This window comes from Oryx dammah, unplaced genomic scaffold (assembly GCF_014754425.2).
Source record: "Oryx dammah isolate SB20612 unplaced genomic scaffold, SCBI_Odam_1.1 HiC_scaffold_21, whole genome shotgun sequence".
NCBI classification, from domain to species: Eukaryota; Metazoa; Chordata; class Mammalia; order Artiodactyla; family Bovidae; genus Oryx; species Oryx dammah.
The window spans coordinates 8867700-8892578 of NW_024070205.1; the positions used below are offsets into that span (position 1 = coordinate 8867700).

General features: G+C 44.6%; 1 protein-coding gene across 2 annotated transcripts in view; it reads left to right on the top strand.

Moving 5' to 3' along the window:
- TRAF5 (TNF receptor associated factor 5) overlaps nt 1–23620 on the top strand; it is a 45234-nt gene extending 21614 nt beyond the window's left edge. For both annotated transcript variants that reach the window (XM_040263107.1, XM_040263106.1), the window contains exons 2-11: nt 7315–7533; nt 8251–8308; nt 10202–10303; nt 12876–13040; nt 13660–13737; nt 14079–14153; nt 16420–16512; nt 19324–19464; nt 20824–20992; nt 21653–23620. In XM_040263107.1, the coding sequence (XP_040119041.1) occupies nt 7316–7533; nt 8251–8308; nt 10202–10303; nt 12876–13040; nt 13660–13737; nt 14079–14153; nt 16420–16512; nt 19324–19464; nt 20824–20992; nt 21653–22230 (1677 nt within the window). In that variant the 5' untranslated portion in view covers nt 7315 and the 3' untranslated portion in view covers nt 22231–23620. The remainder of the gene's footprint in view (nt 1–7314; nt 7534–8250; nt 8309–10201; nt 10304–12875; nt 13041–13659; nt 13738–14078; nt 14154–16419; nt 16513–19323; nt 19465–20823; nt 20993–21652) is intronic.
- Nucleotides 23621–24879: the final 1259 nt, after the last annotated feature.

A 24879-nucleotide genomic window follows, 5' to 3' on the forward strand; every position in this document is an offset into this window, starting at 1 on the left:
TATTTAATAAATATATATATATACCAAAGGTAAATATATCTATATATTTATCTATAATATATAATAAATATATATACTATATATATATTTACCCTATATATATATATATCAATTCAGTTCAGTTCAGTCACTCAGTCGTGTCCAACTCCTTGCAACCCCATGAATCGCAGCACCCCAGGCCTCCCTATCCATCACCAACACCCAGAGTTCACTCAGACTCATGTCCATTGAATCAGTGATGCCTTCCAGCCATCTCATCCTCTGTCGTCCCCTTCTCCTCCTTCCTCCAATGCCTTCCAGCATCAGAGTCTTTTCCAATGAGCCAACTCTTCGCATGAGGTGGCCAAAGTAGAGTTTCAGCTTCAGCATCATTCCTCCAAAGAAATCCCAGCGCTGATCTCCTTCAAAATGGACTGGTTGGATCTCCTTGCAGTCGAAGGGACTCTCAAGAGGCTCTGCAACACCACAGTTCAAAAGCATCAATTCTTCGGCGCTCAGCTTTCTTTACAGTCCAACTCTCACATCCATACATGACCACTGGAAAAAGCATAGCCTTGACTAGACAGACCTTTGTTGGCAAAGTAATATCTCTGCTTTTCAATATGCTATCTAGGTTGGTCATAACTTTTCTTCCAAGGAGTAAGTGTATATATATATATTTACCTTTGATTTTATATATTTATATATATAATTATATATATAATTTATTTATTATATAAATATATATATTATATATTTATAATATATATATAAATTATATATATTATAAATATATATAAATCAAAGGTAAATATATATATATATATGACCTTGGGCAATTCTAAAACAATTATCCTTAGCCCAGAGAAAATGTGGCCATTCTTCTGAACCACGTAGTTTATGGTGGAAGAGTCGTTAGAGGTCGGCTGGTCTGAGTCACTCCCGTTGCCCTGAGGCTGGCCCTGGCTGTCTCTCCCCACATTCTCCACTTGCTCTGCTTCTGTCCTGCCTCCTGTTTCATTGGTGCCCTCCTCACTCGGTCCTCCGCACTGCAACCCGCAGGTCCTCCTCCGTGTCCTCTCCCGCAGCCCTTCCATCAGACCCGTTTCGGAAATCTATGCATTTTTTCTCAGAAACGGCTCACGAACATGGCTCCTGTCTGCCCCTGCCTTAGATCAGGCCATCGTCATCCTCCTTTGGCCCGTTGTGGTGCTTCTTCTCAGCTCCCCGCCTGGGCCCGTCTTCTCTGTCTGTCATCCACCCAAAGATGAAAACCATGGAGTGAAAACCGGGACTCCTTACCGGCACCCCCTCAGCCTTCACGGCCTGCCCTGCCCGCTCACCACACGCCTCTCACGGGCGCCTCGCGAGGCGCTCCCGGAAGGGGATTCGGTTGCACAGGAAACGGCTCCACGACGGGGGACGGCGAAACTGGGAAGCCACACAGAGGCTGGAGTGAGACCCCTCTAAGAGGACTCACAGCGGGAATCTGCCCACCCGCTTTAGAGCGAACAGGCCGAAGAGAGGAGATGGTGTTTCCAGAGCTTAGGAGCTGGGGACCTGTCTGCTAGAGCTCGTCCACAGAGAGGGCGGCCATTGGTGGGGATGAAAGCCACAGAGGAGCCCAGTCACTGTTGTGATGCTGCCCAGCACCGAGGGATTAGGGGACAACGGTCTACGTCTCCGTTCCTCCCACCCTGCAGTCTCCTGCCAGTGTCTTGCCTTGGCTGAACCGAGCCAGAAGCCAGAGAACCCTGTAAACAGTGTTTTGGGGGCAGCTCCCTTCACAGTGCAGACCAGGGCAGAGGGTGGATCTGAGAGTGAACAGGCAGGTGATTGGTGTGTTCCCCTAATTCCAAGTTCAGCTACAGTTAATCATTAAACTGCTCCAGACCTTTGTGATACCCTCTGGGAAATGGTTTTATCTCCTTCATTTTAGAAAATGCCTCCTCCTGCAAGACCAGTGGGGATGTTTTCTTCTCTCTGGAATCAGCACACACCTCAGAAAGTGTTAGCTACCTCTCACCTGGGCTCCAGCAGCTTGTTTAAATCTCTCTTGATGGGACTTGCCTCCAAAGTGTTGTCATGTATCATTCCCGGGTCTGATTTCCGCTGCTCCTCTTGGAGACCCTCAAGGACAGACGTGTTGTCACAGGTCTACGTGTTCTCAGGACCCAACCTGGGGCATGTAGGTGCTGAGTCCATACAGGCATGTACAAACAAGGAAGCCATGGGGTGTCTCCCCGCTGTGTCACAGCAAGTGAGTGGCAGAGCAGGGCTTGAGCCCAGGTCTCCAGTCCAGTGCCCTTTGCACTCTTGGATTTGATCTTGAATTTTCAAGGATCAGAAATTGAAAACCCTGAAGACAGTTCCTGGGCTTATGTATTATGAAGTAAAACATGATATATAGAAGCATTCCTGAGTCTTCCAAACCTTCATTAATCTATATGATATGCTGGGAGACTGTGGAGATAGTGTGGACAGACAGACACAGACCTTCCTATTTTTTTGTTACACCCAAGACTGAATTCTGCTAGACTTGTGTCCTTTTGATTCTAACTAAAAGCCAAATGCATGCTGTTTCAGAATGTTAGTTTATTTATTATGTGTCCCCCAAAAATGAATAAGAAGACATATCTAAGTGAAGAAGAACAGTGGGGTCGAGTTGAGGCCCGGGATCTACCAGATATTAAAACAGATGACAAAGCATCTCAAGAAAGGAAGAAAGAAGGGAAGGGAGGAAGGGGAAGAGGGAGAAAATAATTTAAATAGCGACATCACAGACTGTCTTTGGAATTTCTAGAAAATTCTCAGCTAAAAGATGCATCAGTTTATGAAGCTTAAAAATAACATTTAAAAGCAACTCAGTATGAGTTCTTAGGGAGCAGATGGGATGTAATTTTCTCTTGTCTTTTTTGGTTTGAGTTAATAACTCTTTAGTAGGAGGACCATTATAATTCCATTGATGGCAGGAATAAGGCAGTGTTTACTGCAGTAAGGAGATATACAAGCTCTAAAAGTAATTTTGATGATTTTTTTTTTATTTATAAGAACTGAAATCTTTGGCTGTTCCTGTTACATAAGCTATTATACCCAGAGGGGAAAGATTTTAATAAAATGGAGCTCTTACTCATTTCCACTAAATAACCTCCTAGGGATGACAGCGTGCCAGCTGGAAATGTTGAAGTGGTTAGAGAAATGTATTTGTTAGACAGAGAAACATCAGCCTTTATAGTTCTATTATTGGGGCTCTCTAACGTCAGCAAGCACAGTGCATCAATTCCATTTTTGGAGCTGAGTCACAGGCCTGATGGAGCTTCCAAGGAAGGAGACAGACCCTGCCCTGGGAAAATTTACTGCTTGGTTCTGCTTGGCTAAGATCATTGCCCTGAAACATCGCAAGTCCTTATTGTATAGCAGAACACAAGTGCTTATTTTTTTGTGTGTCTATGCATCACTGACTCAATGGACATGAGTCTGAGTGAACTCCAGGAGTTGGTGATGGACAGGGAGGCCTGGCGTGCTGTGATTCATGGGGTCACAAAGAGTCGGACACGACTGAGCAACTGACCTGAACTGAATGAGATGAAAATTTGATTGCTTGAGGACATATATTGGACAAGACAACATCTTGGAGAGTGAACAAGGTCAGTGGATGACCTAGGCATACTGACCAGAACCGGGCCAGACACACAGTGGTAGGGTGAGTGGTCCTCTGTGGGCCATTCAGCAGGTGGAAGGAGACTATCTGTGAGGGTCACATGCTGGGCCTGTCAGAATAAAGACTGACAAGGGGCAGGCCACCGGGCAGCCTGATAGAGCAGTAGTCCCCAAAGTGGACTTCAGGGGCCCTGAGGGTACTGGAGTGGCTGTTACTAGGACATGGGCTTCCTACAGCCAATGGGCTCGTACGTCATTCAGGTATGTTTTGCCATAGAATTGACAACTTTCACTTGCAACTTTTCCCCACGGAGAGCAGATGTTTGGCATTTACCACCACACCATTGCCTGGAGCTCCCTGAGACCCTTTCAGGGGATCTGCATGGGCAAATTGTCTGCATAATAATACTAAGATGTCATTTTCCATTTTTACTCTCCTTTTATGAGTGTGCAGAAGCTACGTGACATGTGATAATGCAACACTGAACGCAGAGTAGATATGAATATCCAGCTATCTTCTCTTAAGCCCAAACAGAGATGTGCAAAAATATAAATGCCACTCTTCCAACTAATTTTTTTCTTTTGGAAAATGATTATTTTTTATAAAAATATGATTTATGTTAACATATAACTGGCTCATTATGATCTTGTGTGCTTGTGTGCTAAGTCACTTCCGTCGTGTCCAACTCTTTGTGACCCTGTGGACTATAGCCCGCCAGGTCTCTCTGTCCATGAGATTCTCAAGGCAAGAATACTGGAGTGGGTTTCCATGCCCTCCTCCAGGGGATCTTCCCAACCCAGGGATTGAACCCACATCTCTTATGTCTCCTGCATTAGCAGGCAAGTTCTTTACCACTGAGCCACCAGGGAAGCCATTCCCTTCTCCGGGGGATCTTCCTGACCCAGGGATTGAACCCAGGTCTCCTGCATTGCAGGCAGATTTTTTACCATCTGAGCCACAAGGGAAATCCATCCCATTGTTATCTTAAAGTGAATTAATTAATTAAAGAGTTTTTTTTAGTTTCTCAATTTTAATCTCAAATATGGTAAATATTAATACATAAAACCCACATAAGCAAAATCTCTTTGGTGTCCTCAAATTTCTTAAGGGATTTTATTTTGTGGAGTGGCTTTGGGTTCCTAACAAAATTGAGTGGAAAATAGAGAAAGATGGACAGACACACAGATGAGTGCATTAGATTCTTGTGCTAAGAAAGAGGAGAGAATGTGGTGGAGGGGAACTCTAACTGCGTTTTGTACATCCTCCTGCCTTGTTCTGGAGTTGAACAGGCCTGCTGCTTTAGGGTATCTCTGTGAGGGCCCAAATTTGATGCTGTATGGCTCAGACATGAGCCTGGTCTCGAGAGAGGGTCCTCCAGGGGCAGAGAATGCGAGCTGTCCTCCTGCTTGGGACTAGATGACACAGGGCTGCTCAGGGCAGTTGGGATAGGTTCTCCAGTCTTGGTTATCAGGTCATGTGTGTAGATCAAGTGCTGTGTCTCTTTATCTTCATAACTAAAATTTTGTTAAATCTCAAGAGTAAACCACGTTAAAAGGGGAACAACCACATCTTGGTCTGCTCACCTGCCACCTTGAAGTTCTGTAGGAAACACATACAGAGAGGAGAAAGGTGGAACTTTGGTCTTAAACTCCAGGATAAGGGGGAGAAAAAAAAAAATCCCCTGGTCTGCCAAGCTTGTCCAGAGAGAAAGCTTGATTTGCTGAAAGAGGTCAGTTACTTTCTCTGCTCCATTTGCCCGGGCCACAGCCCAGGTTTAGGCCACGGCAGCAGTGAGACAGGCCTGCAGCTGACCTGGGCAGAGCTGAAGGTTGAGTGAGGCTGCTCCTCTCCCACCGATGTGGTCAGGCCACACACAGCTGCTCCCAGACCCAGCTGACTTCATCCGCTACAGGAGACTCATGAGGGATCCCGAGAACAGGCCAAAGCAAGCAAGCCTGAAGGCCAGGCCTTCCTGTACCACAACCACACAGAAGGACGTCACTCCTGTCCTTTCGCCAAGGACCACCCATACTCTCACCGTTTGTGGACACAGAGAGCATCACTCCTGGCACTGGGCCAAGGGTAGCAGCATGCCTGTGGGGCAGGCAGAGCTCTTGTCAACCTATGGACCACAAGTGGGGGTCCCCAGGGTCCTTAAAGGTCCAGGAGTGAGGTGTTTGTGCTATTTCATAGGTAGAAGGGTCTAGAGTTTTCATTAGATTTTCAAAGGTTGGGGGAATCCTTGCTCAGAAAAGATTAAGAATCACTGTGTTATGACTCATTTATTTTTGTAACTGGAAGTTTGTACCTCTTAATTTCCCTCCCCTATTACAACCCCCCCACCCCCACCACCAAAAAAAAGAATCACTGTGTTAGAGGCCAACGCTGCTTATAGCTGCCCTGTTGAAGGTTTTGAAAAAAAATTCCATTCAATAACATTAATTCAGCAAATAGGTGAGTTGTTCTCCACGCCTGTCTTGGTGCTATGGACTGGAAACGCAACAGTGAGCAAGACCAGATGCTACCTGTTTGTCACGGAGGACCATAGATATAAATAAAATGCATATCCAGTCTCAAATCAAGCATTGCTCTGAAGGGAAAGAACCTGGTTCTATGATAGACACAACAGTGGGTGAATAGTGTTTTGGTTTTGTATATTTTTAAATTTTTGGATAGGTAATATATTCATGTCCAAAAATTCAGTAGAATTATATAGCAAAAATTCCACCCCTCACACATACCTTTACTCATAACTCCCAGCTACTCCTTGGAAGCTTTAAGTGTTTTACAGACTAGTGAATTGGCCTCCTAACAGATTAGGGAGAAAAGAGAAAGCTTACCTGAGAATATGAAACTTGAAATTTGAAACACGAATGTGAGTAAACTAAGTAAAGAGGAATGGAAGGGGATGGGGGGAAGCATAGAGGCAACAGCTTGTGCAAAGGCCCTGGGGCTAAAGACAGCATGATATATTAGAAAGAAAGCCTGTGTGGCTGGAGTACATGAAGCAAGGGGAGGGGACACCCAGGAAGCTACTGAGTGAGGAGTATGCTTAGCACTGTGGGCTTTAACGAAAAAGCCCTGGGAAGCTACGGAATGATGAAGGGATAACCTTCCCTCCTAGTGTTTTTGGGAAAATATCACCCTGACTATAGTATGGAGAATAGATTGGAAGGAAAAGCAATTAATGGGCTTTTATTCAGCTCAGGTGAGAAACGGTGTGGCTTGGTGGTGGTGATATATCTATATATTTTGCAAGAAATATATTGGCGTGCAAGATTCTTGCTTGTCAACACATTTGTTTCAGTTTTAACTGAGTGGAAGAAAAATCCATAACGAGTTTATTCAGAATGTAGTTAACACTTGGCTCTATTTTGTCCAAGCATGTAGCCCACTGAAGGATAATTTAGCTCTTTGATGGGCAAAGAGCTGAAGTCTCATGCAACACTGCTCGAAGTCATCTGGTTTAGCCTCCCACCAGAGCACCCCAAAGCCATCTAGCTCCCTGCTGCGGGAGCCCTCCAGTGGTAGGAGGTTGTCACTGTTACACAGTCACGGCAGAAGGACCCTGCGGGTGATGTTCACCAATTAGGGGAGCAAATGATTAAAGCACCCGATGGCTCCAGTGGCTTTGGTGCTTGCATGCTGAGTTTTCCTTCTCTTCTGACCCCCAGGATGGCCTATTCTGAGGAGCAAGGAGGTGTGCCCTGTGGTTTCACCCGCCAGAATTCTGGCAACTCCATTTCCTTGGACTTCGAGCCCGACATGGAGTACCAGTTTGTGGAGCGGTTAGAAGAGCGCTACAAGTGTGCCTTCTGCCACTCCGTGCTACACAACCCCCACCAGACGGGCTGTGGGCACCGCTTCTGCCACCACTGCATGCTGTCCCTGAGGTGAGCTCTGGCCAGCAGCGGCCAGCGTGTTCCCGGGAGGCGTCTGTGGCCGCTCAACTACCATCAGGGTTTCAGGAGTTGCTATGGTTGCCCACAGAACCACAAATACGAGGACGGGCTTTCCCAGGGCCCTTCTCTGAGAGCCTGAGGAGTATAACCTTCATTTTCTTCCCACTATCCTATTGATCGTCACCTTTTCTTAAAACTCAGACCACACCTGTTTTGCACGTGAGGGCCAACTTTGGCGCATAGTCTACACGGGGAAGGACCTGTCTCCCAAGAGGGTCTTTCTTGTAGGCACCCTGACCTTCCCCTGCCTTGAGGCAGGGCACAGAGGTGAAGAGTTAGAGGTTCAGCGTGAAACAAGACCCTCTAGAATCTTCTATTCTAGTGGAGGAGCCAGGTGGTGGTACAGTGTGATAGCATAGGACCGCCAAGGGAATGTTGGCAGAGAACATCTGACTGCCTGTGGGACTCCCTCTTGGACTCACATCCTGGAGGATGAATGGGACTTTCAGGACTTTCACTGAGGAGGTGCTGAAATTGAGATACCAGAGGGCCCCTTCTGGAAAGAGGGAACAGCGTGAGTAAAGATGGGCCTGGCCTGCCCAGGGGGAACTTCAGGAGGTCAAGTGTGGCTGGAGCGCTGGGGCTGCTCTTAGAAAGGTTGTTGAGGTCAACCCTTAACTCTGGCTTCATTTTGATTTTTCTTTGCAGAGAACTGGACGCAGTCCCACTCTGCCCTGTAGATAAGGAGGTGATCAAATCTCAGGAGGTAAGACGATCCCTGGTTTGGGATGGAGCAGCCAGTGTCCTGGGTTGAACTGGACAGAGGAGTTGGAGCAGGAGAGCAGGAGGGGGACCCTTCCTTGGAGTCCAGATTCCTCTGATGTGTGGTCAGGTTGGACCCCAGTCCCACCCCTGTTCGAGAGAGGAGTGTTTGGGTCCCTACTGAATCCCCAGGTCTTTTCCCCCACATCCTCTTTACCCTCTTTCTATCCGAGCTCCAGTTACTATGAGTTGCTTGCAGAAATGAAACATCCTATTTCCTCCAATTCACTTTCTCATCTGTTTCATCTCTCAAACTTTCTTTTATTAAGTCTAACAATAGCTTTATTGAGATACAATGGATATACCATAAAATTTGCCTTTAAAGTGTGCATGTTTCTGGGGTATGTGCCTAGGAGCCGAATGACTGGGTCATGTGATATCTCTATGTTTAACATTCTGAGGAAACGCCAGGTTGTTTTCCAAAGCAGTATTCTTTCCAGCAAGGTATGAAAGTTCCTAATTTCTCTAGATCCCTGCCAAAATTTGTTGTGGTCCATCTTTTTTATTATAGCCTTCCTAGTGGTTATGAGGAGAAGGCAATGGCACCCCACTCCACTACTCTTGCCTGAAAAATCCCATGGATGGAGGAGCCTGGTAGGCTGCAGTCCATGGGGTCGCTAAGAGTCAGACACGACTGAGCGATTTCACTTTTTACTTTCATGCATTGGAGAAGGAAATGGCAACCCACTCCAGTGTTCTTGCCTGGAGAATCCCAGGGATGGGGGAGCCTGGTGGGCTGCTGTCTGTGGGGTCGCACAGAGTTGGACACGACTGAAGCGACTTAGCAGCAGCAGCAGCAGCAGTTATAAAGAGATACCTCATGGTTTTGATGCTCTAGTGTTTGATGACATGGAGCATTATTTCATGTGCTTGGCTGATTGGATATCTTCTTTGTAGAGATTTCTATTCAAATCCTTTCCCTATTTTTTAAAGTGGGTTATTTGTCCTTTTAGTCAAAGGTACGTGTGCCTTCTCTTTGCTCTTATAATGTGTTTTCCATATGCCTAGCTGTACTTGTGTCTGCCTCACCCACTAGCCAGGGGTTGGCATACTACAACGTGGGATTTGTTGGGACTGATCCAGCCTGCCACCTGTTTTTGTATGGCCTGTGAGCTAAGAATGGCTTTTATATTTTTAAATCATTGAAAAAAATCAAAAGAAGGGTACACAGGAACTCTGTACTATTTTTGCAACTTCTTGTGAGTCTATTTCAAAGTAAAAATTTATAAATCAAAAGAATACTGTTCTGTAACATGTGAAAATCATATGAAATTCACATTTGTGCCCATAAATAACATCTTATTGGAACACAGGCATGCCCATTCACTTAAGTATTGTGTACAGCACGGCTGAATAGTGACAACAGAGGACATCGCAATGTAGGTGACAAAGCTGAAAATAATTTACTCTCTGACCCTTTACGGAGAAAGTTTGCCAACCTCTGGCTTGTGCTGAAACATAAGTCAGCAGAGCTTCAGTGATACCACCTGATGACTAATACGTTTACCCTGGGACAGGAAGCGGAAAGCATCGCCCCCATCCACAGCCCCACCTCCTGACCTTTGAGCATGTGGGGTCAAGTTCACCATCAGATTTCCCCCAGCTTCAGCCTACTGCAGTAAGCATTGAATTACCTGGCTTGTATGTTTGGTGGCCTGTCAGATGTATCTGAGACAGTCTTTTCTTATATGGTGGCGAACCTGGTATTTCCATTCCAACCACTGACTGGAAGTTTCCAACCAACTTTTGAGATGAACTGAAGACCAAATTAATAATAGATTCCTTCACGTTGCTCTAAAGCTTTGGAGTGTGTGAATCTATCATGTTTATCTTTTAGGTGTTTAAAGACAACTGCTGCAAAAGGGAAGTCCTCAATTTGTATGTGTTTTGCAAAAATGCTCCCAGATGTAATGCCAAGATTACTCTGGGACGATACCAGGTTGGTATTACTCATGAACAGTGTCTGTCATTTTCCAGGGTCATGTACTGAACACATTTTTATGTGTCAGTTCCTGGGCTAAGCGTGTACAGGGTTTTGGTGGGTGGCCGTCAGAGAATTTTTGTCCAGCAATACCGTTGGCTACAGTGTAGCATGCCAAGGGCTAAGGTATGAAATGAATCTCACAAGAAGAGATTCATTTTGTATGGAACACATGGAGAACATACCAATGTGTGCTAGACCTTGAATTACAGGTCAGGGTTCATTGATTCAAAAGAGAATGGGACATGCTGGGTAAAAGAAACGGTCGAGCCAAGGACACATTTTGGAAAACTGTGAAGGACTTGGGATTCCAGGGCATGACTGCAGAAAGACATAGTTGTAAGGGGTCCCTGCTGGGGAGCATTTCAGGTGCTGGGTGGGTGTTTCCTGGCTGCTATGGGCCTGCTCTCTTAGAAGTTATGACCTAAAGGAAGATGACACAGACCAGAACAGAGCTGGGATGCAGTGTGAAGGTGAAGCATGGGTAAGAGATGCGGGCAAACAAGGTATAGAGGGGGTGAAGGGATGTCAAGTTCCTTTCAGATAAAACTGCCCTCCGTTACTCTCCCATCCATCAGCAGAAAGCCATTAAATGGGAAGCAGGAAGCGCGGCCTTGCCAGAGCGAGCCCAGGTCAGGTTCCATCAGAATATGAGGCAGGCGTCTCTCGCTTCCAGGGAACTGTTTGGAGACTGCAGCAAGTTTCCGCTCCCCTCCTCCCACCCCACGCTGTGGAATGTATTTCTAGTGACCCAGTCCTTTCCCCAGCATTCCTCCAAACCCCCAGGCACTGAGCTCAGAAATGTGGAGACGATTTCCCTGTTAACCCAAGAATTTCTTTGAAAGTTCACGGAAGGTTTTTGTGTTTTCCTGAGACAGTCCCTCACCACCTGTTTTGATAGCCAGGTCCTACAGTAGGGTCCCTTGACCAACTTGGTTGTCACTAAGCCTGAGAAGGAAATGAGGCTCAAATGGCCATTGGTCAGCTCTCGTGACCAGATCATCACCTTCTGGAGAATAGTGGATGGTTTCTCTTCACCTGTTTCTTTCATATTAATATTGCCTCTTACTCTCTGTTCTCTGTCACCTGTGTGGTAAGCTGTAGGATTTCACAGGATGCAGAGTCTTGATGAATGTTGACTGTTTTGGTGACAGCTGAGGGGTAGCATCCGTGAATTTTGGAGAGGATGTAGATTTCAGCTGTCACTGTCATTACTAGAGGCAAAGGAGAAGAGCTATAATGTTTATTTACCTCCTGTAGAAAACCTATGTGCCTTTTTTTTTTTTGCCCCTTCAGAGGAGGGGTCAGCAAACTATTTCTCTCAGAAGCCAGACAGAAAATATTTCAAACTTTGCCAGCCAGTGTCTGTTGCAGCTGCCTGACTCTCCCATCTTGGAGGGAAAGCAGCCGTAGCCAACATGGGAAGAAATACGTGTGGGTGTTCTCAGTTACACCTTCTTTACAGAAAGAAGTAGTGGGCCAGGTTTGGCCCAAGGGCTGTAGCTTGTCAGCCCTGTTTTAAAGGATCTTGTGGTGGGGAAACAAGCCCACGAGGATTCTGATACCTTGTCAGCATCACAGGAACTTGCAGTGTTATCCCCAGGTCTTGTTGAGACTTGCCTGCTTGTAAAAGTCTGTAACATGAGCAACACTGGACCGAACGTTGTCCATGTCATCATTTTCTAATGTGCTGGTTAAGCATGTCTCCCGACTTGACGAGGCCGAGCCAAGCTTCTCCTGGGCCCGGGATTCTGATTCCTGAATCCCTCTCACTGCTCTGCTTTACTGCTTCTGGGACAGCTCCCCCTCCCTCTCTTTCCCTCCTCCAGTCCTTCCCCTTCCTTCGCTTACTTAGGAGCTGGCCTTCTCTTCTTCCCTCTCAGCCCTCTGTTTCAGTTTTTACTACCCGGTGCTTCCCTGGTGGCTCAGTGGTAAAGAAAACGCCTGCCAATGCTCAGCATGCAGGTTTGATCCCTGGGTCGGGAAGATCCCCTGGAGAAGGGCATGGCAACCCACTCCAATATTCTTGCCTGGAGAATCCCCATGGGCAGAGGAGCCTGGTGGGCTACAGTCCACAGAGTCGCAAAGAGCTGGACACAACTGCGCGACTAAACAACAACAGAAGGCAGAGATTTGGACTTGGTGCTGGGGGTGGGCATGGAGGGCGCACAAAAGAAATGACCTTGAGGAGCTGGTAAATTAATTGGCAGCACTAGGAAGAAGTTCAAGGACTAACCTGAGAATGTGAGCAAGTTAGTAGATCTAAGATAAACTCAGCATGCTTCCTTCACCACCCATCTTCGAAGCCCTGTCCTCCAGACCAGGCTGGCTTTCACAGCCTCCGTGCAGACGGCCCTCTCCCTGCCCTGTTCTCAGCAGAGGCAGCAGGTGGTCCCCCCCCCCGCCCTCCCAGCTGTCCTCCTGCTACCCTGGGGTCCTCCCCGCCTCCGCCCTCCCCAGGCCTTGCAGCCGCTCGCCTTCCCAGTGCCCTGCTCAGTGTGCCCCACTGGCCTGTTGTTGCCTGTTGCAGGACCACCTTCAGCACTGCCTGTTCCAGCCTGTGCAGTGCTCTAATGAAAACTGTCGGGAGCCAGTCCTTCGCAAAGATCTGAAAGAGCATCTGAGCGCATACTGCCAGTTTCGAGAGGAAAAATGCCTTTATTGCAAAAAGGATGTGGTAGTCATCAATCTACAGGTAAAAAAAAAGAAAAAGGCATCTTTATGGGACTGAATTCTGCCTGAGTGGTCACAGTGAATCAGATGGGGTACCAGAAGCACTTTTCTGAATTTATTTTTGTGCAGAAAGAGGTCTAAAGAATAACTTATCTGGGGGTTCTATAAAAAGCTGAAAGCCTTCTTGGTAGAACTCTTTTCATGTATCGTTGGCAAAAATGCTGTTTGATCACCTGCTGAGTGTGAGTGGGCCAGGAGTGACACTAGGAGCTGAGTCACAAGGAGGGGACCGCACTCTCTGTCCTCAGGATGCTCTGACAATTGGCGAGGCAGGATGCAGGTGTAAGAAGAAAGTGTGGGTACCTCTTACATGTGCCAAAGGAGCCCTGCCAGTGACGCGCATCGTCTGTCTTCTGTCAGCCCCATGACCTCTGACCTTTGGAATAATTGGGAAATTGAGTTCATGTATACTGAGGAAACAGCCATCTGGAAGCTTTTTGCCACTAGGCTGTACCTTCTTGTAGAGGATGATCCACACTGCTTAGCTCCCCAAGGGCTCATGTGTACACGCACTCTGAGGGCACACAGAGAGCCTTTGGCAGCCAGGCTGGCTTTATTTCAGCACTCTTTCATTGTTTCAGAATCACGAGAAAAACTTGTGTCCTGCCTACCCAGTATCTTGTCCCAACAAGTGTTTGCAGACCATTCCAAGAACTGAGGTAAGGGTAAATAATTCTCTCAGTGATTTTATGTAAGATAAAGTTTCAGTAATCATTACAGTGTGTAATTGATAAAATCCCATAGGCGGGGGCCCAAGGCTTGCCTTATCCTCATGAGGACCATGGTTTTGTCTTCCCTCACCTTCTCCCTGGGAATTCTTCTCCCTGAGATTTCTCTGTTTCCATGTTAGCCCTCCTGGCTCCAGCCTCAGCTTGGCTTTTTTTCCTTCTGTTTCCTGTCTTCTCCTCGAGCTACCCTTGGTTCCCTGCTGACTGCAGTTATACCAGGTAGCTGGAGAGTCGGGATGCATTTCTACAGCCTGAGGCTGTCTATTTCACAGGTGGATGAACACCTAGCTGTGTGTCCTGAAGCTGAACAAGACTGCCCTTTTAAGAACTATGGCTGTACTGTAAAGGTATGGAGTGATTGTGTCTGTCTACCTTCTGCTGTATCATTCATTTGTTAAGTTCATTTTACTCTTTGATTCCATTCAGGATGCAGGACATTTAGTGTCTGTGAAACTGTAAGACTGGAAATAACCAGTGGTTACCAGTAGGGAGAGGGAAGATGGGAGTAGGGAATTAAGAAATGCAAGCTACTATGTATAAAATAAATAAGCTACAAGTATATATATAATGCACACAAGGAATATAGCCAAATGTTTTATAATAACTATATATGGAATAGAAAAAAAAGACTGGCAATTGTATTAGGGTTCTCCAGAGAAACAGAACAAATAGTTTATATATACATAAAATTTATAATACCAACTTTTTGAGGTTTGCTTATATCTGTGAAAATAAAAACGTGACCTGACACATTGACCTTGCAATTTTACTGCTAGGAATTTATTTCACAGATATCCTTTCATAAGTATGCAGTGATCACACACGTACACAAACACACATACACAACAAATATATCTTGTCCATGGAGGATAGATTCCAAGAGCCTCAATGGATGTCTGAAACCATAGTTAGTACCAACCCTATATATATTATGTTTTTTCCCCTGTAACATACATATGATAAAGTTACACATTTATCAATTAGGCACAGCAAGAGGATACCTGAATTGCCTGCATCATTTGGGGCCATTATTGAATAAATAAGGATTACTTGACCACAGCACTTTGATACTCAACAGTGAATCTGATAACCGAGATGACTAAGTGCCTAATGGGTGGGTAGTGTGTATAGTTTGGATACCTGGACAGTGGGGTCACTCACTTCTGGGGCAGGATAGAGCAGGAAGAAACAAGACTGCATCATGCTACTCACAATTTAAAGTCTGAATTATTTTCTAAAATTGTCTATTTAATATTTTTGGACCATGATTAACCATGGGTAACTGAAACCACAGATATCAAAACTGTGGCTAAGCTGGGACTACTGTATTTAGCAAAAAAAATCCACAAAAGTGAAATATATATATATGTATATTCATATTTTGGAATACTATGCATCTGATAAAAAGCATGAGGTATATATTTTTTAAATTACTTACACTATGACCTCACTGTGTTGAAAATGTATATATATCTTCACTGACTCTGGTGAGTGAGACTAGGGAATTGGATGTGGAGATAGAGAAAAGGGGACTTCTACTTTTCATTCTGCTGCTTGCTGTGTTGACACAAGAATGCTGTACCATGCTCAGTAGCTTCAGTCCTGTCCAATTCTTTGTGACCCCATGGTCTGTAGCTGCCAGGCTCCTCTGTCCATGGGATTCTCTGGGCAAGAATACTGGAGTGGGTTGCCATGCCCTCCTTCCTCCAGGGTATCTTCCCAACCTAGGGAACGAACCCATGACTCCTGCGTGGGGATGGCTGGGGGAGTTGTGCTCTGGAAGAGGGCCAACCCTCAACTGAAGGGAAATTGATGATAAATGTTTACTTAGAGTCTATGGGTCACCCATACCATTTGCTTTTATTAGTAACAGAGGCAACCTGCAATGAAATTTTAAGGATCAGGGAAAAAGTAACCATTTGTTCTTACAAACATATAATTTTATTTTGAGGGCAACAAATTTGCATGGGCTGAAACTACAGTTCAGTTCACCTTCTGCCCATGATAGCAAGACAGTGATAAAAAGTGGTAGAGAAGTTTGCTCGGTAGGCTGATCAGGAGGTAACCCACCACCAAAGGGATAGGTTTTATATGGGAATAGTTGAGAGGTGATGATAACTACACTTAGCCCTCAATCATATGCTCCTAGAGCAAGGAAAGGCTTCCCAGGTGGCACTAGCAGTAATGAATCTGCCTGCCCGTGCAGAAGATACAAGGACTTGGGTTCAATTCCTGGGTTGGGAAGATCCCTGGAGGAAGAAATGGCAACGCACTCCAGTGTTCATGCCTGGAGAATCCCATGGACAGAGGAGCCAGGCGGGCTACAGTCCATGGGGTCACAAAGAGTCAGACATGACTGAATGTCTGAACACAGCACAGGGCATGGAAGGAAAGCAGCAGAGAATTTTGACAGTGGCCTGACTCTCTGTGCCTTCTGGGTACCAAAGAATCGTAAAGATTTAAAAGGGGCCTGGGAGGGATCCTTTTCCCTGAAACCCACCTTGAGACAAGTCAGCAAAGTTGTTGAAGTTCTGCTTTAGCAGAATGTCCTGCCACCACCCTCATGTTGGAAGCCTTTCAACAACCTGACTCACGTTTCTCTTTGTCTTAAAGGATAAACGAGGGAACCTGCAGGAACATGAGCGTTCGGCCTTACGGGACCACATGATTCTGGTTTTAGAAAAGAACTTCCAATTAGAGGAGCAGGTAATCAAGGGTTCAGCTATAAAGGGAGGCATCAGAATTGCTGGGATTTGTACTTGTTGGCATTTTTATAGTCTCCTCTGTTTTAAGTGGAAGTCTACTGGAGGTAGATGTTTTTCTACTAAGTGACCAGACAGACTCCTAGGATTAGAGCACATCAAACTAGAAAGTGCCTTTGAGATCTTTGGGTCCAGCTCCCTCAACCAACAGATGAAATAACTAAATTCAAAGAAATTTTGGTGTGTTTATGACTTTAAGGGGCAGAATTCAATCTCAAACCCATGTCCCCTGATTGTCAGTCCAGTGTTCCCCAGGGTACTCCACACTGCCTCTCTGCAGCCTACCCACACACCTCTTGGTTATTCCCTAGTAGGAACCTAGTAGATGTTTGGTGTTTTTAAATGAAATCAGTATTACCCTGAAACAATGTTTGACTATCTGGTTCTACTAGGCACTGTGGGTATTATACATTTTGTAATAAGTCTTAACTTACTAACTTTGCAACCTAATCAATACATACATACATATTTATTTCACTGAATTGTGATTATTAAGTGAAATTATGTATGTAAATGCCAGCTGTAGTCCCTGGCATATTCATAGTGGACCGCATTCAATGCTGATTCTATTGAGTAATTATTCCAACAGGTCATCATCTTGTTAGGGCATCACAGAGGATCAGACTTTTAAAACCCTGGTAGGGAAGGAAACCATCCATCTGCATAGAGGGCGCTGAATTTTACTGCTACAGATTATTTTATGTTGTCTGATTCCATATTAAAGTAGGTATATGAGTTTCAGGGTCAGATGGTGGAGAAAAATAGAAAGCCTGATTAAACTGTAACTGTGGTAGAAGGCATGCTGCCTCGAGCCATTCCTAAGTTCTGTAACGGTTGCCTCCTCCACCTATCCATTCATTCAACAAACACTCGCCATGTATCAGGTACAAGGCTAGCTGCGTGGACACTGGGTCAGGGGAGACCCAGTACCTACCCTTGAAGATCTCACCAAAATGTAAATGTATAAGGTGCTGTCCCCATAGCACATGCAATGGGGTGCCCTGTGTTGGGGTACAGAGGCTGGAGCAGGTTGCCCTGTGGGAGTGTGGAAGGCTTTTGAAGGTAACACATCCGAGCTGTACTGACTTGAAGAAAGAGACGGTCTATCAGTTAAAATGTTGTGGAAAGGGGATGGTCCAGAAGGGGAAAGTTTATGTGAAGGCAGAGAGACATGATGGTTCAAGGAAATGGGGTTCAGTGGGTGGAGAGATACCAGAGTGTAGGAGAGGGAAAGGCTGGAGGCTGGGTGTGCTGGGTCCAGACTGAAATGGCCTTCCACATAAGCCAAGAAGTTTCGAAAACTATACATTCAATGATTTTAAAAACTTATTCATATTCTGCCCTATTTCAGAAAGGATTTAAGGGCCAGAGTTGGGGGTTGGGGCCAGAGTTGGAACTAATGTTTGCCGGTATAAGGAGCTAACAGGTATTTTTAAATAGGAAGGTACTTGGCCAGTTAATCGTTCGGTTAAGAATAAGACAGCTGGTGGTAGCATGGAAGACGGATAGAAGGAGAGACGAGAACGAAGACAGAGAAGCAGGCAGAAAGATGCTGCAGACTAGACGGTATAGCAGAGCCTGGACATTGAGTGAGGGCCCTGGAGCCAGAATGCCTGGGTTTGAGACCTGCTTCAGCATGTATGGGTTTGGGCAAGGTACTTAACCTCTCTCTTCCACAATGTCCTCATTTGTAAAATGGGGTTGTAGTGAGGGTCAAATTATATAGTGACGGTCTGGTGTGTGTGTGAGGGACAGTGTATGACTGGCTAAGAAGCTATCATAGAAACCCAGGTGAGAAGCAGTCCAGGCTGAAACAAGATACAGTGAGAAGTGGTTGTAAGAGTTGTTTTGTTTCATCTCAGGAGTTAAAGTTGGCAGGTATTGCTGATTGAATGGATGAAGGGGTAAGAGAAGTTTGTCTAGGATCACTCAGACTTTTTTAGTTATTTCCCTCAAAGGGATTACAAATCCTGAGAGGTGCTGTGTTTTGCCTACCACTTGCCAGCAGTATTCTAGGTAGGTTAAACTCTCTGCCTCTGTTTCCTTATCTATAAAATGAGGCTGACCATTGTATCCAACTCATTGGGTTCTTTGAGGATTAAAAGAGCTCATGAATGTAATAATTGGATAGGTAATTGCAGCTCTTGCTGTTGACACCGTGCATACAGCCTCTAACGTGGCGTGGTGATCCCAACTCTGTGGTTGTTTAGTAGTAGCAGTTAGTTGCTCAGTCGTGTCTGACTCTTTGCAACCCCATGGACTGTAGCCCACCAGGCTCCCCTGTCCGTGGGATTCTCCAGGCAAGAATACTGGAGTGGGTTGCCATTGCCTTCTCTGGAGGATCTCCCCAACACAGGGATTGAACCCAGGTCTCCTGCATTGCAGGCAGATTCTTTACCATTTGAGCTACAGGGAAGTCCTGGTTGTTTAGTAAGTGCGTACTAAATGAAAGACAAGAACCAGTTCAGCAAACTTAGTCAAGTGATGTCACTAGCTTGAGATGATCCCTCAAAGTGGGTTACACACAGCAAAGGCTGGCGAGAAATCTGCGGATCTCTCTCTCTCTTTTTGAAGTACCTTCAAACATTTTCTTAGAATTATATAGTAATCTACCTGTAAGTATTTTCTATAAATATGTGTATATATTTTTCCTTAAAATACTTTCTTACCTGTAGTATTTTCCTAGAACTTGATTCAAATTATTTTAACTTGTCTGCATGCATTTAAATGACTTCATTCATACTCCTGTTATTAGATTTCTGACTTATATAAGAGCCTAGAACAAAAAGAAAGCAAAATCCAGCAGCTAGCAGAAACGGTAAAGAAATTCGAAAAGGAGTTCAAGCAATTTGCGCAGTTGTTTGGCAAAAATGGAAGCTTCCTCTCAAATATGCAGGTGAGAAATGGCCTTTCTATTCATAACCAAGATTTAACCTCACAGCCAGTTAGCTTTTTAACTAACTTTTAAAATGGAAAAACTAACTTTTTAAATGGAGATGATTTCAAATGTGCAGAGCTAAGAGAGTACAAGGAACATCTGTGTGTTCCGCACCCAGATTCACCCGAGTGTTCTGTCCGGTTGCTTCCTTCATCCTGTCTCCCCCGCCTCATCCCAGCCTTGTCCTTAGCCCCCATCCTGTCCCTGTCTCTCTGTTTCTTGGTGGGTATTCTTTCTGAACCCTTTAAGAGTAAGCTGTCTATTATAGCCCTTTACCCCATATTTCCTAAGAATAGAGGTCTTTTACATAACCCAGTAAACTTAGCCATGTCAGTACACATTTGCACTGGTACAGTACTTTTACACAATTTATGGCAATGAGGGTTGTCATTATTGACCCAATATTAGTCACTTGACTTCAGATTTATTGAGCGTATCTGTAGTTCTGCATTTTACAGCCAACAAAGTGAAACTATTAATTCCTTTGGGAAGAAAATGCTTTACATATCACTAAAATAGAGCAAAAATTACTTTGTAAATCATGAATGTTAAATAACCATAAACAGATTTCTAAAGAATAATGTCTTTATTGTGATTATACAATTTATAGTGAAAAATATTTCATAATGTGATATGGGCAATCTTTTTGAGGATTATACCAGAAAATGTAGGCCATATCATTTCCATACTTTGTCCGCATACTATATGGATGTGTGTGTTTGTGTATAGCAAAAAGGAAATCTATCAATTGTTATTATCTTAATTCTGACCTTTTTCTAGCACAAAAACCAGTCAAGAGTGAAGGCACTGAGGGCAGGAGAAATATAGTTTTATTTAATCCCTTCCATCTAAAGAGAGCAACCAAATGTTCAGGCCTTATCTTGGGGCACTGAGTGCCACCTGACGTGCTCAGACCAGAACAGATGGACCTTCTTCCAGCACATCCTCTGCCCTCTTGCAGAGTGGGAGTGAATCAGAAGCATTGTGACAGAGAAGGAAGTGATAAGGCAAGAGGAAAGACAGGGAGAACATAAGTATAAAGATAGGTTAAAGAACCAAGAGGAGAAAATCCAAGGGAGAAGTAAGACTCAGGTGAAGAACAGTTCAAAGATTTGAAACAGGAGCCGAGATACTGTGGAGCAGGGAGGAAGGTATTAGGTGATTCATCTCTCTGACATCCTATCCTCTCTTTTCTGAACCGTGCATTTTTTCATTGCATTAATTGGTTAATTCAAGGTGAAATGTTTGAGTTGAAAAATGTGATCTCAAAGAATCATTCACATTTTTTTGACATGATGATCCATTTTGTACTGAAAGGTTCTTGCCAGTCACATTGACAAGTCCGCTTGGCTAGAAGTTCAGGTGCGTCAGTTATTACAAATGGCTAACCAGCAACAGAGTAAATTTGATCTGAGGCCTTTGGTGGAAGCAATTGATACAATGAAACAGAAAATCACCCTGCTGGAAACCAATGACCAAAGACTAGGTATGTCTAATTAGTTTTCTGCTTCTCTTCTGGTGCTTCATGACTTCTGCATGTGCTCACGAAAACAAGCAAACAGAACAATGGAGAGGCACAGCCATCCAGGGTCGACAGTGCTGAGTCTGGTATTTGTGAAACAGAACAACATGAGGTTCTGGCCACTCAGACAAAAATGATAAAGGGCCCTGAGTGGGAATTGGAACAAGGACAGGGTGGAAATGGGCCAGGAAATTCCAAGAATAGGGAATGATGGTTTGTTAAGGAGAGCAGACAATGAGAAGGCTAGGAGAAAGATGTGGTGGGGAACATTGTTTCAAGTATAGAAAAGCAGAGACACGTTTGGCTGTTTAAAAGCATCCCAGTTAGAATGTAGTGGGGCTTACCATACCAAAGTCTGCCAGACGCATGCTGAGTGGGGCTTCTCTACACGTCGGGGAGCTTCTATTCAAGAGGATGCATTGGGGTTTTCTTGGGGCCAGTCTTTCCAAGACATGAGAATCACGGAGTCAGTATTATTAATATGGATGTCACATTGGTGGACATTGAATTCAGTTCAGCTTGGGAATGTCAGAATTCTATTGATTCTCTTTGGAAAACCAAATTTCACTTTGGGCATATTTGAAAGACAGCTTTAAGGCCTTCAGAATCTTTTTTTCTTTGCAGTTGTTTTGGAAGGGGAGACTAACAAACATGATGCCCACATTAATATTCATAAAGCACAGCTGAATAAAAACGAAGAGCGATTTAAACTGCTAGAAAGCGCCTGCTATAATGGAAAGCTCATCTGGAAGGTGACAGACTACAAGCTGAAGAAGAAGGAGGCGCTGGACGGACACACAGTCTCCATCTTCAGCCAACCCTTCTATACCAGCCGGTGTGGCTACCGCCTCTGCGCTCGAGCCTACCTGAACGGGGATGGGTCTGGGAAGGGGACGCACCTGTCGTTGTACTTTGTGGTGATGCGAGGGGAGTTTGACTCACTGTTGCAGTGGCCGTTCAGGCAGAGGGTGACCCTGATGCTTCTGGACCAGAGTGGCAAAAAGAACCACATTATGGAGACCTTCAAGGCGGACCCCAACAGCAGCAGCTTTAAGAGACCCGACGGGGAGATGAACATCGCCTCCGGCTGTCCTCGCTTTGTGGCTCATTCCACTCTGGAGAATGCCAAGAACACCTACATTAAGGATGACACCCTCTTCTTGAAAGTGGCTGTGGACTTAACTGACCTGGAGGATCTCTAATCATTGCTTCCGGGGGGATAAAAGGACTTCTTGAATCCAGAACCTGTGGTTAATGTAGTGACTGAGTCTGGGCTCAGTGCACATTTGAACTTGGCTTTTTGTCCTTAACTTGTGAAGTCATTTTAAGGCTTCTCAAGTGCTGTCTTCTTTTTACATTTTATTGTCCCAGTTTGAAACTTACAATACTCAGACTATCTTCTCATTATTTATATTTTTATATCTTTTGAAAGACGTTAATTTCCTTAAATGTAAGGACTGAAGCATACCTCTAACTGGTGCTTAGTGTGGGGTCTCAGGGTCTCAGCCTTCTAAAATATTAAATGTCTTTGAGGACACAGATGTATTAATAGGACTTTCAGTCGAAAGTGCTTTGGTATTTTTATATTTGGCCTTGGATTCTAGAACTGACCTTAAGCCTACAAAAGCTATCTTTTAGGGTGGGCTATTTCAGTTAAGTAAATGGGTGGTGGTTGTTATTTAGTCACTAAGTCGTGTCCGACTTTTTGTGACCCTGTGGACTACAGCCCACTGGGCTCCTCTGTTTGTGGAATTCTCCAGGCAAGAATGCTGGAGTGGGTTGCTATTTCCTCCTCCAGGGGATCTTCCCAACCCAGGGACTGAACCTATGTCTCCTGCTTGGCAGGCAGATTTTTTTACCTGTGCCTCCAGGGAAGCCCAAGTAGATGGGTAGTGTACTTCAAAGTCAGTATACCCAGTTTGAATCAAACTTTTTTGGGTTAAATACTGTATTGTGGAAGCTACTACACTTTTAATATTTTCATGAAATTTACCAGTAGTCAGCAAGCACAGTTTTGCAAGGCTGCATAAGAACTTGTGAATAGAGTAAGTATTTTCGTTCTTCCTGCTGAAGTAAAGCAGAAAACACTGCATAGTATATATGTATAAGGAGATACAGCCATCCAGCTAAAGTTCATATTAGGTCAAACCACATGAAAAAACTATTTACAAACAAAATGATCAAATAGTACCAATTTCATAAGATTCAACTTAATATATACATACATGTTTAAACATAGGTTAGAGGTATTTTGGTAATTATAGTAAATTAATATTAGGATGGGCAGAATTTAGTATATGATGGAGAAAATGTCATATATGGATAAGAGGAATTAAAACCTAGGGAGAACACCATTACAATTTCCTCTGGAAATCAGAACTCCCATCTGAAATGGCTAAGAAGAGTGTCTCTTTTTCTTTTTGAGTAGAATTTTGAGTTCATAAATTGGTTTGAAAATTGGCATTTATGTAAACTTATCATGTTTCTTGTCAAAGTCCTGAGTACTTTGTGAAGAACAGAAAGAACATGTTCTTCTATATCTATCTGTATGGGTCTGAGAGTGTAAATACAAGTCTATACAAAGTCTCCTGACTCTTGACATGATGGTAGTAGTTTAGTCGTGTCTGACTTTTGCAACCCCGTGGACCGGAGTCTGCCAGGCTCCTCTGTCCGTGGAATTTCCCAGGCAAGAATACTGGAGTGGCTTGCCATTTCTTTCTTCAGGGGATCTTCCTGACCCAGGGATCAAATCAGCGTCTCCTGCATTGGCAGGCGGATTCTTTAGCAACCGAGCCACCAAGTCAGGAAGCCCTGACTCTTGATAAGCCTGAAGTGAAGTCACTCAGTCATGTCTGACCTTTGCAACCACATGGACCGTAGCCTGCAAGGCTCCCATCCATGGGACTTTCTAGGCAAGAATACTGGAGTGGGTTGCCATTCCTTTCTTCAGGGGATCTTCCTGAACCAGGGTTTGAACCTGGGTCTCCCACACTGCAGGCAGACTCTTTACCGCCTGAGCAATCAAGGACGCCTAGACTCTTGATAAGCCTGAGCTTAACCCAAAACTACCCAGTTTTCCTGGGCCTTCACTCTTGTCATGCCGTTGAGCACTACCCACACTAGGCTGGCTCCCTTGAGTGTGTATGGGCAAGCACACGCTCAAGTGATGACCACATACCTTACAAATCTTGATCGGTTGACCTCACAGAAGCAGCATGATTGATACTAGTGGCTTCTGGAATAGTTGGAACTTTCTTCCTCTCTCCCTGTGAAAATTTCAAGATACCAAAGACTCATACTACACAAATCTTCCCAAAGGGTTAAATTCAAAGACCTGAGTTCACCGAAGAAATCTGGTAGAGAACCACCCTGCAGGTGCTGGTAAACTCAGGTGCAGCCGGCAGTCAGCCCATCCGCTCAGGCAGTCAGCAAGCCTTTCTCTAGACCACGCAGCTGGATGCTGGTGGTTCTGGGTGCCGGTCTGCAGTGTTTCTCATCTGGTCCAAAGTCATCCTTGTGTTCTGAGGAACGGGAGAGCACACTGTTGTGGCTAGTTTGAAGCCTTTGATGTGAAAAATATTTCAACGTGAATTTATCAAAACACTGATTTTGTGTTTTAACCAACTTCTCTACATAAAACGTATAACTTACGGCATGGTTTACTTATAAGCTCAGAGTCCCTTCATCATTGAAACAGTGAACACAGAACAAGGTATTCTATCATAAAAAGCATATCTTTCTCACAAAATAAGAGTTATGAATTTTGTTGTAAGGAAATCGATCCACGGAAATTATTTTTCCATTTTTATGATCCGAACAGTTATTTTTATTCTGTATCTGTAAGGTTTAAA